Source organism: Electrona antarctica (assembly GCF_951216825.1).
Source record: "Electrona antarctica genome assembly, chromosome: 13".
In the NCBI taxonomy this organism is placed as follows: Eukaryota; Metazoa; Chordata; class Actinopteri; order Myctophiformes; family Myctophidae; genus Electrona; species Electrona antarctica.
The window spans coordinates 51,374,343-51,390,506 of record NC_136794.1 but is presented as its reverse complement, the minus strand read 5'-3'; the positions used below and the strand labels follow the sequence as shown (position 1 = coordinate 51,390,506).

Here is a 16,164-nt window from a genome sequence, read left to right as displayed (position 1 = left end):
ATCATCAAAACATTTAGAGACGTACAAATAGACACTTCTATAGACAGAACAGGAATTCATCAAAAAGGAGGTAAAAAGGGAAAAGAAATATATACAGTGAGGGGAAAGAAGGGGGGGGCGGGGGGGGGATTCAGATTTTACGGGGGCCAGTTTCGAATTGCAGCCATCCGTAGGTGCCCTTTGAGAGCGGTTTTGAAGGAGTCAAGGGATTCGCATGTCTTAATGACAGTTGGTAGGGCGTTCCACATTTTGGTGGCATAGGAGCGAAAAGAATTTAGTCCCTTGTTTGTGCCGAATCTGGGTTGTACATGGTTCGTTGCACTCCCTCTGGTGTTGTGGGTGTGGACTTCGTTAACATTAAGGAAGTATGGTACATGGGTATCTTGGTGGTGTATCGAATCTTGTGGACCAGACCCATTGCAAGATGCTGTACTCTGTCGTCGACCCTAAGCCATTCCAGCCTGTCGAAGTGGGCAGGGGTGAGGTGGGTTCGGGGGGCTAGATCAAGTAGGAGCCTGACCAGTTTGTTTTGGGAAGTCTGGAGCCTGGTTTTAAGGGCCTTTGAGGTGCTGTGGTACCAGGAGGTGCATGCATAGTCAAAGAAACCCTGTACAAGGGCTCCTGTTAAGGTCTTCAAGGTGTTTTTGTTGACCAGTGAGGAGATCCTGTAGAGGAATCTTGTTCTATGGTTGACTTTTTTGATTACGTTGGTGGCCATTTTATCACCGGAAAGATTAGCCTCCAGGATGGAACCTAGGTAGGTAATTTCATCTTTACGTGTGATAACATTGTCACCCACTTTAACCAAGAAGCCATTTGCCTTGCTGAGATTACTAATAGAGCCAAAGAGAATGGATTCAGTTTTTCCCAGGTGTAAAGATAGTTTGTTATCAGCGAGCCAGGTGCAGATTCTACCGAGTTCAGAGCTGAGGGCGTTTTCAACCTGCAGTTTGTCCTTGTCCGAGACCAGTAGTGCTGAGTCATCTGCGAACAGGAACAAGTTGCAGTCACAGGCTGAAGTCATGTCGTTTACATATATTAGGAACAGTAGAGGCCCTAGTATGCTTCCTTGTGGAACGCCACAGCTCACTGGGAGGGGGGGGGACAGTGTTCCGTTCACTTCCACCATCTGTTCTCTCCCCTCCAGGTAGGATTGCATCCAGCTCACTGATGTGCTATCGAAACCAATTGCTTTTAGCTTGTTAACCAGTATGGAGTGGTTCACGGTGTCAAAAGCCTTTTGGAGGTCCAGCATGACCATGCCGCAGTATTTGCCAGCGTCCACCTCTTGTTTGATGTGGTCGCTCAAATAGAGAAGACATGTGTCAGTGGAGTGGGATGTTCTGAAGCCAGATTGGAACTCGTACAATAATGTATTAGTGGCAAGATACTTTTCAACCTGTTCATAGACTATTTTTTCCATCACTTTCGAGATGGAACTAAGAATAGAAATAGGGCGGTAGTTGCCGGGGTCTAATTTACTCCCTTTCTTGTGCAAGGGGGTTACTTTGGCCAGTTTGAAATCTTGGGGGACCTGTCCCTGTTTGATGGAGAGGTTTACTATGTGGGTGATGATTGGAGCTATAGAGATGGCTGAGTCTCTGAGAAATTTGGAGGGAATGTTGTCATGGCCTGTGGCCTTGTGGGGTTGGAGGGCACTCAGTTTCTTAATTACCTCATCAGTTGTTACCATAACTAGTTTAAAATCGTCTTTACAAACACCTAGGTTTTTGTAGAAGGTTGTAATGTGCTCTACACCAAAGAGCCCAGAGTGGGAGGGCAGTTTGTTAACCAGAGTTGTTGCTATGTTTGTAAAGAAGATATTCAAGTAGTTGGCCACATCAAGGTTGTCAGTGATGAGAGTGTTGTCAGATTTGATGTTTATGTTCGAAAATCTGGTTTTTAGTTTCTGACCATAGCTTAGTTGATTGTTTAGTAGCTTCCAGAGCTCATGAGGATTGTTTTTGTTTTCCTGAGCTTTATCATTAATGAAGTTACTTTTAGCTGATTTGGTCATGGCAGTTACACTGTTTCGTAGTTTGATTCGTTGTGTATTTAGGTTGTTCAAACGAGCTTGGCGAACACTGTCGAAGCGCTTGGCTAGCTTTGACTTGCATTTTAGAACTTCAGAGCATTTTTTGTCTCTGGCTTTCATTGCAGCCAGTATGTCCGAATTCATCCATGGTTCCGAGCGGGTTTTGCCCCTGGTGGTTCTCAAAGGAGCCATGTAGTTCAGTACTGATGTAAATTTGGTTTTGAAGCCAAGCCAAGCTTCTTCGACAAGTGTGCTTTTAAGCTCATCGGACCAATCCAGACTCTCCAATACTTGGTTAAAGACCTCACTAGAGTAGGTTTTGAGGTCCCTTGATATGACTGTTTTGTGGCAGCCGGTCTTAAGTTTTTGTATTTTGCGGGTACAGAATATCATAAAATGATCACTAAGCCCACATACAATAACCCCTTTCTTGGAGATTCTGGATTTGTCCGAGGACAGAATGAGATCAATGACAGTTTGAGTAGAATCACACACTCTAGTGGGTTGGGTAATTAGCTGACTGACACTATGTAGATCACAGAACTTACTGAATGACTTAAACACAGGTGCTTCCTTACGTTGCATGTCTGTATTGTAGTCGCCAATCAGGATTTTCTCTACACATTCCTCCTCAGCTAAGCACCCCTCAAGTATATCATAGAACCCATGTTGGTCAGGCGGTCTGTAGACGGTGCCCACTAATACTGATTTAGCCTTTTTGAAAATTAATTCAACCCACACAGTTTCAATTTCATCATGCTGTAAGTCAGTACGAGTAACATATTCAGTGTCTTTGTGAATATACATACACACGCCACCACCATGCCTGTTTCTGTCGTTTCTGATCAAGGAATAGTTCTCTATTTCAACTTCTGGGTCTTTGGTTGACTCATCAAGTTCGGTTTCAGAGAAGCTAATGATGTTCGCCTTACCGCATTGAAACATATGCCTGATTTCAGCCATTTTGGGTCCAATGCTGTTGACGTTCAGGTGAAAGATATGAAGTCCGTTGGCTCTGACTATGGTGCTTATTTCCTCCGTGGCGAAATAGCGGAGCGGAGGGCCATTGTTGATGTCTGTAGAAGCCGCGGGGTGCCGTGGGGGGAGGGTGGGGGGTGCGTGGGGGTCGTCGTGGGGTGGCGGGAGTGGGGGATGGGGTCCCTCGTCCAGGTTTGTTGAGGGCTCTGGTTGGGCCGATTGAGCCATGGTGTCGACCGGAGAAACAGCAGAAATAGCAGGTAAAGTATCACGGTGTCCGTCTCCAGCCGCTTTGTCCCCCTTGGTTGGATGTGGAGACTCTTCACGCCTGTAGATGGTGGTGTTGTCCGTGTCTTTTGCCTCGACTGCCGCCGATGTAGGATCATTCCGCCTGCTGTTGTCTGGGACGCGCTCGGCTCTTGCGAATGTAGTATTCACAGCCGGGACATCAGCGTGTATATCCAGCATGGGTGTGCAGGTTGGCTGGTGGCGAGGAAGGATGCTAGCGGTGTTGTTGTTGTTGTTGGTCGTCGCCTGGCTGGTCGGCATTGGTGTTGTTGAGTCGATGGGGATTCCTTTGTTCTCTCCGGTTTCTTGTTCACTCCGGAGCAGCCTTGCCATTTGTCGTGTGTTCACGGGACCAGGGTTAATCTCGATGTCGCCAGACAGTAACAAAATAATGAGAAAGAAAGATCTCTTCCCTTTGTTAATCTGGAGTTTGTCTCTTTGGGCTAGAAGGGATTGAATAGCTGCTAAGCCGTATCCAGGCCGTTTTCCATTGATCCCGTTGACTTCTTCACTGACCAGGTAAAAGTCGCTGTGAGAATCCGGTTGAAAATCCTCTATTACGGTTTTGTTTTTCTCCATTTCACCTCGATGTAATCCCCTTGGTATATTAAGATAGGAATCCGTACACCATAGGAGGAGGAAGAGAAAATGTGGAAAAATCCGTGACTTTGAGTCAGACGCGCAGGAGCTAGAAAAAACACGTCTTGCCATGGTGAGAGCGGAAGTCCGAGAGTATGTTTAGTTGTCTCCACCAGGCTGAAGGCATGGGGAGAGAGTATGTTTAGTTGTCTCCACCATGAAGGCATGGGGAGAGTATGTTTAGTTGTCTCCACCAGGCCGAAGGCATGGGGAGAGAGTATGTTTAGTTGTCTCCACCATGAAGGCATGGGGAGAGAGTATGTTTAGTTGTCTCCACCATGAAGGCATGGGGAGAGAGTATGTTTAGTTGTCTCCACCAGGCCGAAGGCATGGGGAGAGAGTATGTTTAGTTGTCTCCACCATGAAGGCATGGGGAGAGAGTATGTTTAGTTGTCTCCACCAGGCCGAAGGCATGGGGAGAGAGTATGTTTAGTTGTCTCCACCAGGCCGAAGGCATGGGGAGAGAGTATGTTTAGTTGTCTCCACCAGGCTGAAGGCATGGGGAGAGAGTATGTTTAGTTGTCTCCACCAGGCTGAAGGCATGGGGAGAGAGTATGTTTAGATGTCTCCACCAGGCTGAAGGCATGAGGAGAGAGTATGTTTAGTTGTCTCCACCAGGCCGAAGGCATGGGGAGAGAGTATGTTTAGTTGTCTCCACCATGAAGGCATGGGGAGAGAGTGTGTTTTATTGTCTCCACCAGGCCGAAGGCATGGGGAGAGAGTATGTTTAGTTGTCTCCACCATGAAGGCATGGGGAGAGAGTATGTTTAGTTGTCTCCACCATGAAGGCATGGGGAGAGAGTATGTTTTATTGTCTCCACCAGGCCGAAGGCATGGTGAGAGAGTATGTTTAGTTGTCTCCACCAGGCTGAAGGCATGGGGAGAGAGTATGTTTTGCACTCCGTCCGTCCGTCCGTCCGTCCGTCCATCTTTCCGTCTGTTATCAGCTAATCTCGGGCACCGTTAACCCGGTCAATGCCAAATTGTGCACACACTCCCTGGATGGCAACGATGAACCTCTGCCCCATATTTTCCAGAACAGCTATAGGAAGGCCAACCGATATTGGCCTTCAACCAATTAATCTGTAATCGTTTTACGGATTTAGCAGATTTGTGCAGTCCAGGTAGGGAATGAGGCATTACCCCAGGTGAAGGAGTTTAAGTATCTCGGGGTCTTGTTCACGAGTGAGGGGAGGACGGAGAAGGAGATTAGCCGGAGAATCGGAGCAGCAGGGGGCGGTATTGCAGTCGCTGTACCGCACTGTTGTGACGAAAAGAGAGCTGAGCTAGAAGGCAAAGCTCTCTGTCTACCGAGCAATCTTCGTTCCTACTCACACCTATGGTCATGAAGTTTTCCTACTCACACCTATGGTCATGAAGTGTTCCTACTCTCACCTATGGTCATGAAGTGTTCCTACTCTCACCTATGGTCATGAATTGTTCCTCTCACCTATGGTCATGAAGTGTGGGTCATGACTGAAAGAGTAAGGTCACAAATACAATCGGCAGAAATTATTTTTTTTTCGACGGGTGGCTGGCATCTCCCTTAGAGATAGGGTAAGAAGTTCAGTCACACGAGAGAGACTCGGACCACTGCTCCTTCGCCTGGAAAGAAGCCAGCTCAGATGGTTCGGGCATCTGGTTAGAATGCCTCTCGGGCGTCTCCCTAATGAGGTCCTCGAGGCACGTCCCACTGGGAGGAGACCCCGGGGCAGACCAAGGCACAGATGAAGGGATTACATCGACTCACTGGCCTTGGAACGTCTCGGGATCCCCCAGGAGGAAGTCACTAATGTTGCTCTGGAGAGGGAAGTCTGGAGCTCTCTGGTGGAGCTGTTGCCCCCGCGACCCGACTACGTATAAGCGGTTGAAGATGGATGGATGGATGGATTTAGCAGATATTTAATTTTATTATAAATATGTTGAAAAAGCTTTCGAAAGAGTCAATAGTTGGAACATAAAAAAATAATGCTACATTCAAGCTGTTGGATATGAGCCAACATTTTAATAACGGTGCATCCGCCGTTTTGGAATGATTGATTTGTTTGTAAGTTCTTGTCCAAGATTGGTGTCACTTAGCCCCGCCCCCCTCTTCTGATTGGTCGATATGTCATAGTTTTTTTATAACCTTCGAACAGTTTATCGTAGAGTGAACATCCTCATCACTGCTTTAATTGTATTTTTGTCTCCACCAGGCCGAAGGCATGGGGAGAGAGTATGTTTTGCACTCCGTCCGTGTGTGTGTGTGTGTGTCCGTGTGTCCGTGTGTGTGTCCTTCCGTCCGTCTGTTACCAGCTAATCTCCGGCACCGTTAACCCGGTCGATGCCAAACTTTGCACACACACTCCCTGGATGCCAACGATGAACCTCTGCCCCACATTTTCCAGAACGGCCTGTTATAGCGCCACCAGGAGGCCGCTTTGTGCAAAACAAGTTTTTGGACAGTACACCTACAGATTTTGTCCAAACATCACACAAATTGGTACACAGTCTCTCTAGAGCCATTCAACGAAATAGGTCTTTCAGATTTCTCAGACTCCATCCTGATTGGCTAAGATTGGCTTCCAAAGTTCGCAGGAGTGCTCAGTTTCAAACAAAATGCTGCAAATCATGAACACATCATGTGATTTCCGTGAAATTGTGCACGCACATTCCCACTAGGCCGAGGAAGAAATGCCACATGAACATTTTCAACTCAGCCTCATGGTGGCGCTATAACTGGCCGAAAAGTGTTTTTACCTCTAACTGCATGGATCTGTGGATAACTTTGTATGCCAACTCCCTAGAGGCCAAGGAAAAACATTTGCCTGGAATTTTTCACATCTGCTCTTTATAGCGCCACCAGGAGGCCGACATATGTAAAACACATTTTCTAATATTACTCCTTCAGATTTTATCCAAATTTCACGCAAATCAGTACACATGTTCTCCATAGTCATGTGATCAAGACGGGTTTGTTTGATTTATCATAATCCACCCTCATTGGCTACGATTGGCTTCTAAACTTTTCAGGAGTAGCCTGCTTTGTACCCGTTTTGTACAAATCGCCACAACTACTCAACGCAGCGTCCGATTGCGGTGAAACTGTGCATGCATATTCCCACTAGGCTGAGGAAAAAATGCCACTTGACAGTTTTCGAATCAGCCTCATGGTGGCGCTACAACAGGCCAAGCCGCGTCTCACACACACACACACACACACACACACACACACACACACGTTTATATATTACTCCTACACATTTTGCCAAACATCACACACACTGGTGGAGACCTGTGCCCGGAAGGGCACTTTTTCTAGTATGTTCTGTTTTCTGTCAGGTGACACACTTTGTGTTTTTGTTGTGTTTTATTTTGAGTCAGTTACCGATTTACAGATTTACCGGGTTACAGATAATCACTTAGACTCTAGTTCTTGGTGCCTGACACTGGTGAGGTGACACATACTTTTTTTGTTTTGTTTTGTTTTGAGTTAGTGTAGTTAGTGGTATTGTGTTATTGTTTGGTTATTGTTTTCAGCTGCTGTTGCTAGTCATGGCTGCCAGTTCCTATTGGCTGTTGCTAGTCATGGCTGCCAGTTCCTATTGGCTGTTGCTAGTCATGGCTGCCAGTTCCCACCTGATGTGTGGGAGTTCAGACTGCTCCAGACCGTACTGAATAACTGCTAGTTTACATAATGTCTTGAGGCTAGGACTGAAGTCTAAGACATACAGGTCACCTGGTCTGTTGTCTGCTCCGAAGAGGATGATACGATCTCCCATCATGCAACAGCACATCCTATACGTTGGAGACGGGCCTTTTCTCTTGGGCTCGACCTTCTTCCAGGAGAAGGTCTCTGGGTTGAACTTCCACAGATCATTGAGAGCCTGGTTATAGTTCCACGTCCCGCCACCAAATATGTACAGCTCTCCATTGTAGGTAAAGGCTGAAGGATCACTCCCGCAGCACCTCCCACAGGACATCCCGGGGGACCCGGTCATATGCCTTCTCCAAATCCACAAAACACATGTAGACCGGATATGCATACTCCCAGGCCTTCTCCAGGATTCCTGCAAGAGTATAGATCTGGTCAGTTGTTCCACGGCCAGCACGGAATCCACATTGCTCCTCCTGAATCTGAGGTTCGACTATCGGCCGGACCCTCCTTTCGAGCACCTTGGCGTAGACTTTCCCAGGGAGGCTGAGTAATGTGATACCTCTGTAATTGGCACACACCCTCTGATCCCCCTTTTTAAACAGTGGGACCACCACCCCGGTCTGCCACTCCCTCGGCACTGCCCCAGACTTCCACGCAATGTTGAAAAGGCGTATCAACCAAGACAGCCCCTCAACACCCAGGGCCTTCAGCATTTCTGGATGAATCTCATTAACCCCCGGAGCTTTGCCACTGTGGAGCTGCTTAACTACCTCAGTGACTTCCTTCCGGGAGATTGACGACGATCCTCCATCATCCTCAGGCTCTGCTCCTGTCAGGGAGGGTGGGTCTGATGTTATTGGGTTTAGGAGTTCCTCAAAGTCTTCCTTCCAGCGCCCTACGACCTCCTCATTTGAAGTCAGCAGAGTCCCATCCTTACCGCACACGGCTTGGATGGTTCCCCGCTTTCCCCTCCTGAGGTGTCGTACGGTCCTCCAGAACCTACCGGGATAACATATCCCGGTAGGCCTCCTTCTTCAGTCAGACGGCTTCCCTGACCTCCGCTGTCCACCAGGGAGTTTGAGGGTTAACGCCCCTTGAGGCACCTATGACCTTCTGGCCACAGCTCACAGCTGCAGCTTCAGCAATAGAGGCTTTGAACATTGCCCATTCCTGTTCAATGTCCCCAACCTCCACAGGGATGCCAGAGAAGTCCCGCCGGAGGTGGGAGTTGAAGTCCTTCCGGACAGAGGTCTCCTCCAGACGTTCCCAGTTCACCTGCACTACACGCTTGGGTTTGCCAGGTCTGTCCAGAGGTTTCCCCTGCCATCTGAACCAACTCACCACCAGATGGTGATCAGTTGACAGTTCAGCCCCTCTCTTCACCCGAGTGTCCAAAACATACGGCCTCAGATCAGCTGACACGATTACAAAATCAATCATTGATCTTTGGCCTAAGGTGCTCTGGTACCAAGTACACTTATGAGCATCCTTATGCTTGAATATGGTGTTTGTTATGGTCAGTCCATGACTAGCACAGAAGTCCAATAACAAGCCACCACTCGGGTTCAGATCCGGGAGCGTTCCTCCCAATCACGCAAGCCCAAGTATCTCCGTCATTGCCCACGTGTGCGTTGAAGTCCCCCAGTAAGACTATGGAATCCCCCACAGGTGCCCCATTCAGGACCCCATGTAGGGTATCCATGAAGGCCGGATACTCTGAACTCTTGTTCGGTGCGTACGCACAAACAACAGTCAGAGTATTCCCCCCTCCAACCCTAAGGCGAAGGGAAGCGACCCTCTTGTCCACCGGGGTAAACTCCAACGTACTGGCACTCAACCCGGGGGCTTGTGAGTATCCCCACACCCGCCTGAGCCCTCACACCCTGGGCAACTCCAGAAAAGAACAAGGTGTACCCCTTGTCCAAGAGTTTGGTTCCAGAATCCTTACTGTGTGTGGAGGTGAGCCCCACCAGGTCTAACCTGTAGCGCTCAGCCTCCCGCACCAGGTCCACGTCCCCAAAGTCAGGCTCTGCTGCCCGGGTCTGGTCCGTCCAAACACTCCAGGGCAGCCGTGGGTAACAAATGTTTGTGCTGCCTTATTAATTTACTTGAGCAAGGCCTTCGACACCGTGGATCCTCAAGTATTGCTCAAGGTCCTTTCTAATGCTGGTTCTTGTCACAATGTGTTAGGCTGGTTCAAAAACTACTTAGTTGGCCGCACACAGTGTGTTAAATTTGGCGATACCGTTTCTGATTTCATCACTCTTGAGAAGGGAGTCCCCCAAGGCTCCATTCTTGGTCCATTGTTTTTTCTACTATATGTCAATCATATTTGTAGCCAATCTAAGCATTGCAAGTATCACATGTATGCTGACGATACAATTCTGTATTATTGTGCCCCTTCACTTGACGTGGCAGTGTCAAATTTGGCCTCAGATTTTGTCTCTCTGCAGCATGAATTGGTAGACAGCAAATTGCTTCTAAACAACCAAAAAACCAAGGCCATGCTTTTTGCTCCAAACAGTACTGTCTTTAGCCCCCCAAACATCATCACTTTAGATGGAGTAACCATCGAATGGGTGGTACTTTGCCTCACGGAAAAGGCTGGTTTTTATGTCGCAACTCGACTACGGCGATGGTGTGTATCGATTCGCCTGTTCCTCTGCATTGGGTAGACTTGATCCCCTTTTTCATGCTGCTTTGAGATTCATTACCAGCTCCACCTATAGAACACATCATTGTATTCTGTACTCCTTAGTAGGGTGGTCCTCCTTAGCATCTCACTGCTACACTGGTACTGTACCCCTTAGTAGGGTGGTCCTCCTTAGCATCTCACTGCTACACTGGTAATGTACTCCTTAGTAGGGTGGTCCTCCTTAGCATCTCACTGCTACACTGGTAATGTACTCCTTAGTAGGGTGGTCCTCCTTAGCATCTCACTGCTACACTGGTTCTGTACTCCTTAGTAGGGTGGTCCTCCTTAGCATCTCACTGCTACACTGGTACTGTACTCCTTAGTAGGGTGGTCCTCCTTAGCATCTCACTGCTACACTGGTAATGTACTCCTTAGTAGGGTGGTCCTCCTTAGCATCTCACTGCTACACTGGTACTGTACCCCTTAGTAGGGTGGTCCTCCTTAGCATCTCACTGCTACACTGGTACTGTACTCCTTAGTAGGGTGGTCCTCCTTAGCATCTCACTGCTACACTGGTAATGTACTCCTTAGTAGGGTGGTCCTCCTTAGCATCTCACTGCTACACTGGTACTGTTCTCCTTAGTAGGGTGGTCCTCCTTAGCATCTCACTGCTACACTGGTACTGTACTCCTTAGTAGGGTGGTCCTCCTTAGCATCTCACTGCTACACTGGTAATGTACTCCTTAGTAGGGTGGTCCTCCTTAGCATCTCACTGCTACACTGGTACTGTACCCCTTAGTAGGGTGGTCCTCCTTAGCATCTCACTGCTACACTGGTAATGTACTCCTTAGTAGGGTGGTCCTCCTTAGCATCTCACTGCTACACTGGTTCTGTACTCCTTAGTAGGGTGGTCCTCCTTAGCATCTCACTGCTACACTGGTACTGTATCCCTTAGTAGGGTGGTCCTCCTTAGCATCTCACTGCTACACTGGTACTGTACTCCTTAGTAGGGTGGTCCTCCTTAGCATCTCACTGCTACACTGGTTCTGTACTCCTTAGTAGGGTGGTCCTCCTTAGCATCTCACTGCTACACTGGTTCTGTACTCCTTAGTAGGGTGGTCCTCCTTAGCATCTCACTGCTACACTGGTACTGTACCCCTTAGTAGGGTGGTCCTCCTTAGCATCTCACTGCTACACTGGTTCTGTTCTCCTTAGTAGGGTGGTCCTCCTTAGCATCTCACTGCTACACTGGTTCTGTTCTCCTTAGTAGGGTGGTCCTCCTTAGCATCTCACTGCTACACTGGTTCTGTTCTCCTTAGTAGGGTGGTCCTCCTTAGCATCTCACTGCTACACTGGTACTGTACCCCTTAGTAGGGTGGTCCTCCTTAGCATCTCACTGCTACACTGGTACTGTACTCCTTAGTAGGGTGGTCCTCCTTAGCATCTCACTGCTACACTGGTTCTGTTCTCCTTAGTAGGGTGGTCCTCCTTAGCATCTCACTGCTACACTGGTACTGTACCCCTTAGTAGGGTGGTCCTCCTTAGCATCTCACTGCTACACTGGTACTGTACCCCTTAGTAGGGTGGTCCTCCTTAGCATCTTGCAGGCTGCTACACTGGTACTGTATCCCTTAGTAGGGTGGTCCTCCTTAGCATCTCACTGCTACACTGGTTCTGTACTCCTTAGTAGGGTGGTCCTCCTTAGCATCTCACTGCTACACTGGTTCTGTACTCCTTAGTAGGGTGGTCCTCCTTAGCATCTCACTGCTACACTGGTACTGTACCCCTTAGTAGGGTGGTCCTCCTTAGCATCTCACTGCTACACTGGTACTGTATCCCTTAGTAGGGTGGTCCTCCTTAGCATCTCACTGCTACACTGGTTCTGTACTCCTTAGTAGGGTGGTCCTCCTTAGCATCTCACTGCTACACTGGTTCTGTACTCCTTAGTAGGGTGGTCCTCCTTAGCATCTCACTGCTACACTGGTAATGTACTCCTTAGTAGGGTGGTCCTCCTTAGCATCTCACTGCTACACTGGTTCTGTACTCCTTAGTAGGGTGGTCCTCCTTAGCATCTCACTGCTACACTGGTACTGTACTCCTTAGTAGGGTGGTCCTCCTTAGCATCTCACTGCTACACTGGTTCTGTACTCCTTAGTAGGGTGGTCCTCCTTAGCATCTCACTGCTACACTGGTAATGTACTCCTTAGTAGGGTGGTCCTCCTTAGCATCTCACTGCTACACTGGTTCTGTACTCCTTAGTAGGGTGGTCCTCCTTAGCATCTCACTGCTACACTGGTACTGTTCTCCTTAGTAGGGTGGTCCTCCTTAGCATCTCACTGCTACACTGGTACTGTTCTCCTTAGTAGGGTGGTCCTCCTTAGCATCTCACTGCTACACTGGTACTGTACTCCTTAGTAGGGTGGTCCTCCTTAGCATCTCACTGCTACACTGGTACTGTTCTCCTTAGTAGGGTGGTCCTCCTTAGCATCTCACAGGCTGCTACACTGGTTCTGTACTCCTTAGTAGGGTGGTCCTCCTTAGCATCTCGCAGGTTGCTACACTGGTACACTTCAAAGTCATTCTTTGTAATTCCCCTTCTTACATTAGTTCTAAATTTGAACTTATCCAAAATTTGCTTAACCTCAGATCAAACGCCTGGATGCGCTACGTCGTACCCAATACCAAATCTGAGGCACGGAAAAAAACCCTTGTGTTTTTTGGGCCCTGGGCGTGGAACGATCTACAGACCAGATTAAAACTGGCTTCCTTGATCCCCGTAGTGTCTTTTAAGAGGATTGCCTTGGGCACTCTCTCCAGCCATTGCTCCTGCTTTGACGAGTAGCAATTGCTGTGTTCTTAGTTTTATATTAGCTTAGTTTCAAGACGTATTGTTCTTATTAGTCTTTTTAGTCTGTATTTGGTTAGCTATTTAGACTCTCTCTGAGCCTCCCTGGTAGTAGGTTTGTCTTTGTCATGTCCTGTATTTGTTGTTACTGGCAGAGCTGTGTAACACTTATTTGCCTCTTCTCTTGGCCAGTGCGCACTCGTAAAAGAGACTATGGTCTCAATGTGATTTTACTGGTTAAATAAAGGTTAAATAAAAAAAATGAGTTCTTGTCCTTAACACGGAGTCCACCAGAAACAGGAACACAAAGGTTTAAATTACTACCCTAGCCCGCCAAACCCGAGATTCTCGGGTTTGAAGGCTTGTAATCTTGAATCCATTTTTTGATACGATCGTATCGCTAGCTGATGTTGCTACCCGCATCAACGCAGAGTGGGACACTGGCCGCGGCCATTTTGAACATGCACGCGCATCCACTTCCAGTCTAAGCCCACCATTCACAGCTCTGTATCTCAGAAAGGACATTGAGGGGCCGTTTCTGGTGAATACAAGGGTTTTCAACGGGCTGTAGCAGGTCGCCTTTTTCAGACGCCGACCGACACAGCAGTTTGTCATTGTAACATTCGGTTACGGATATTTGGCTCTTCAAAGTAAGTGTTACGCGCGATAAAACCTTAGCAATACGCTATCGAGGGATTAATTAATGCTGGCGCGAATTGAGTTAATTGGTGTAACCTGACCCGGCCCCCTCTTCTGATTGGTCAATATGTGATAGTTTCTATTTTTTTCTATAACTTCTCAACGGTTTGTTGTACAGACTTGTGAGTCGCGTCACTTGATTTGATTGAAAGTCCTTGTCCATGATTGGAGCCACTTAGCACCGCCCCCTCTTCTGATTGGTCGATATGTCATAGTTTCTAACCTTTGCCATAACCTTTGAGCAGTTTCTCGTAGAGTGTCATGAGTCGCCTCACTGGACTCAATTGAACACCCTTGTCCTTCATTAGAGTTACTTAGCTCTGCTCCCAGTTCTGATTGGTGGATATTTGGCCGTAACGCTCATCACTGCTTTCGTCTTTAATTGTATTTATTTGTCATATGTTCTGTTTTCATTTCTGTCAGGTGACACATTGTGTCTTTGTGTTTTTTTGTTTTGTTTTTTTGTTATTAGCTGCTGTTGCTAGTCATGGCTGCCAGTTCCTATTGGCTGTTGCTAGTCATGTATGCCAGTTCCTATTGGCTGTTACTAGTCATGGCTGCCAGTTCCTATTGGCTGTTGCTAGTCATGGCTGCCAGTTCCTATTGGCTGTTGCTAGTCATGGCTGCCAGTTCCCATTGGCTGTTGCTAGTCATGGCTGCCAGTTCCTATTGGCTGTTGCTAGTCATGGCTGCCAGTTCCTATTGGCTGTTGCTAGTCATGGCTGCCAGTTCCTATTGGCTGTTGCTAGTCATGGCTGCCAGTTCCTATTGGCTGTTGCTAGTCATGTCTGCCAGTTCCCACCTGATGTGTGTGAGTTCAGACTGATCCAGACCGTACTGAATAACTGCTAGCTTGCATAATGTCTTGAGGCTAGGACTGAAGTCTAAGACATACAGATCACCTGGTCTGTTGTCTGCTCCGAAGAGGATGATACGATCTCCCACCATGCAACAGCACATCCTATACGTTGGAAACAGGCCTTTTCTCTTGGGCTCAACCTTCTTCCAGGAGAAGGTCTCTGGACTGAATTTCCAAAGATCATTGAAGGTCTGGTGATAGTTCCACCTCCAGCCACCAAATATGTACAGCTCTCCATTGTAGGTAAAGGCTGAAAGATCCTCACGTCCTTCTGGAAGAAGCTGTGTAGAAGGTGTGTTCATGCAGTGGTTGGTCTGTGTGTCAAACACTCTGATGGTGTTGTAGTACTGCCCCCCGTTCCCCCTGCCCCCAAATACAAACATCTTTGTCCCGATGATGGTGGCAGAGTGACGGTATGAATAAGGAGGTGGAGTTCCTCTGGTGTTAATTAAAGTCCAGACCATTGTGCTGGTGTCCAACTTGTAGATGTCATTAGTGCGTCCAGTCTGGGTTTCTCCTCCATGGATAAACATGACCTTTCCCAAGACACAGGCTGAGTGGTTCCTCCTCCTCTCTGGAATGGTCCCAGAAACCTGTGGTTTGAACCATGTGTGGGCGTCGACATCAAAAGCATAAAGCACATTGCAGTAATTATAACCTGGGTTAGTCCTCCCTCCCCAGAGGTAGACAGTATATTCTATCAGCACAGCTGTGTGGCCCCAGCGTCTGGCGGGAACCTCAAGGTTAAGTTCTCCATTTCCAGAGGTCACTGGGGTCAACTTCCTCCAGAGTAAAGTCACTGTGTTGAAGACCTGCACATCAATCTGATCCTCGTTGTTCTGTTCAGTGTTCCTTCCAAAGCAGTACAGCTGGTGTCTCACCGCTACAGCAGCACCATCTTCCTTTGGTGATCCTTTCTGATGCAACGTCCAGGACCACATCTTTAACACCACAGTTAATGGTGACTTTAAGTAAACCTGTTGGTTTCCTGCTCTGTAGGAGAATGAAGAGCTCGAGGGCCAATGAAAAAGGAGAGCCAAAGAAGTTCGCTTCTAGATTCTAGAGCTCTTTGAATCTTGGCCGGAGGAGTCTTGAAGAATGTTGTTGATTGTTGGAGATTATTGGGTTTAATCTGGACTCTGGTTTAATCTGGACTCTCTCTGAGGCTGCAGTGCTTTTTATCCTGCTGGCTAGAGTGATGTCACAGCGGTGATGTCATAGCGGTGCGGTCACGATGAGCCGGCTACGGTATGTCCATATATGGCCATCCCAGCAGGTCAGCCACGCCCAGTTCAATGCTGTACTTTATTGTTCCATCTTGTGTACAATAGGCATATGGAAAATAATCGATACGTATCGATACATCGATACAGACGTGCGCGGTGCGAGTGCATCGGTTCGTTCACTGTGTATCGGATACAATTGACGGGTGAAATGTCGATGCGTCGTTCGCGGAGTGCTTGCATCGGTAAAATCAATGGTTGCACCGTTTTTTTCATATTGTATTTCACCTTATTCTGTGTTTCCGAGGCGCGTTGAACGCACCATC

At 47.9% G+C, this 16,164-nt stretch overlaps 2 protein-coding genes across 3 annotated transcripts in view; one reads left to right on the top strand and one right to left on the bottom strand.

Annotated features, from left to right (window-relative positions):
* Positions 1 to 16,164, top strand: part of iqgap2 (IQ motif containing GTPase activating protein 2) — a 169,413-nt gene that overhangs the window by 49,598 nt on the left and 103,651 nt on the right. The gene's annotated exons all lie outside the window — the stretch shown is intronic.
* On the bottom strand, positions 8,616 to 15,556 carry LOC306935564 (kelch domain-containing protein 3-like; the record flags this gene model as incomplete). Its single annotated transcript, XM_079518662.1, has 3 exons — positions 8,616 to 8,904; positions 9,492 to 9,635; positions 14,652 to 15,556. The coding sequence occupies 3 exons, from the start codon at positions 15,554 to 15,556 to the stop codon at positions 8,616 to 8,618; spliced, it is 1,338 nt and encodes a 445-aa protein (XP_079374788.1).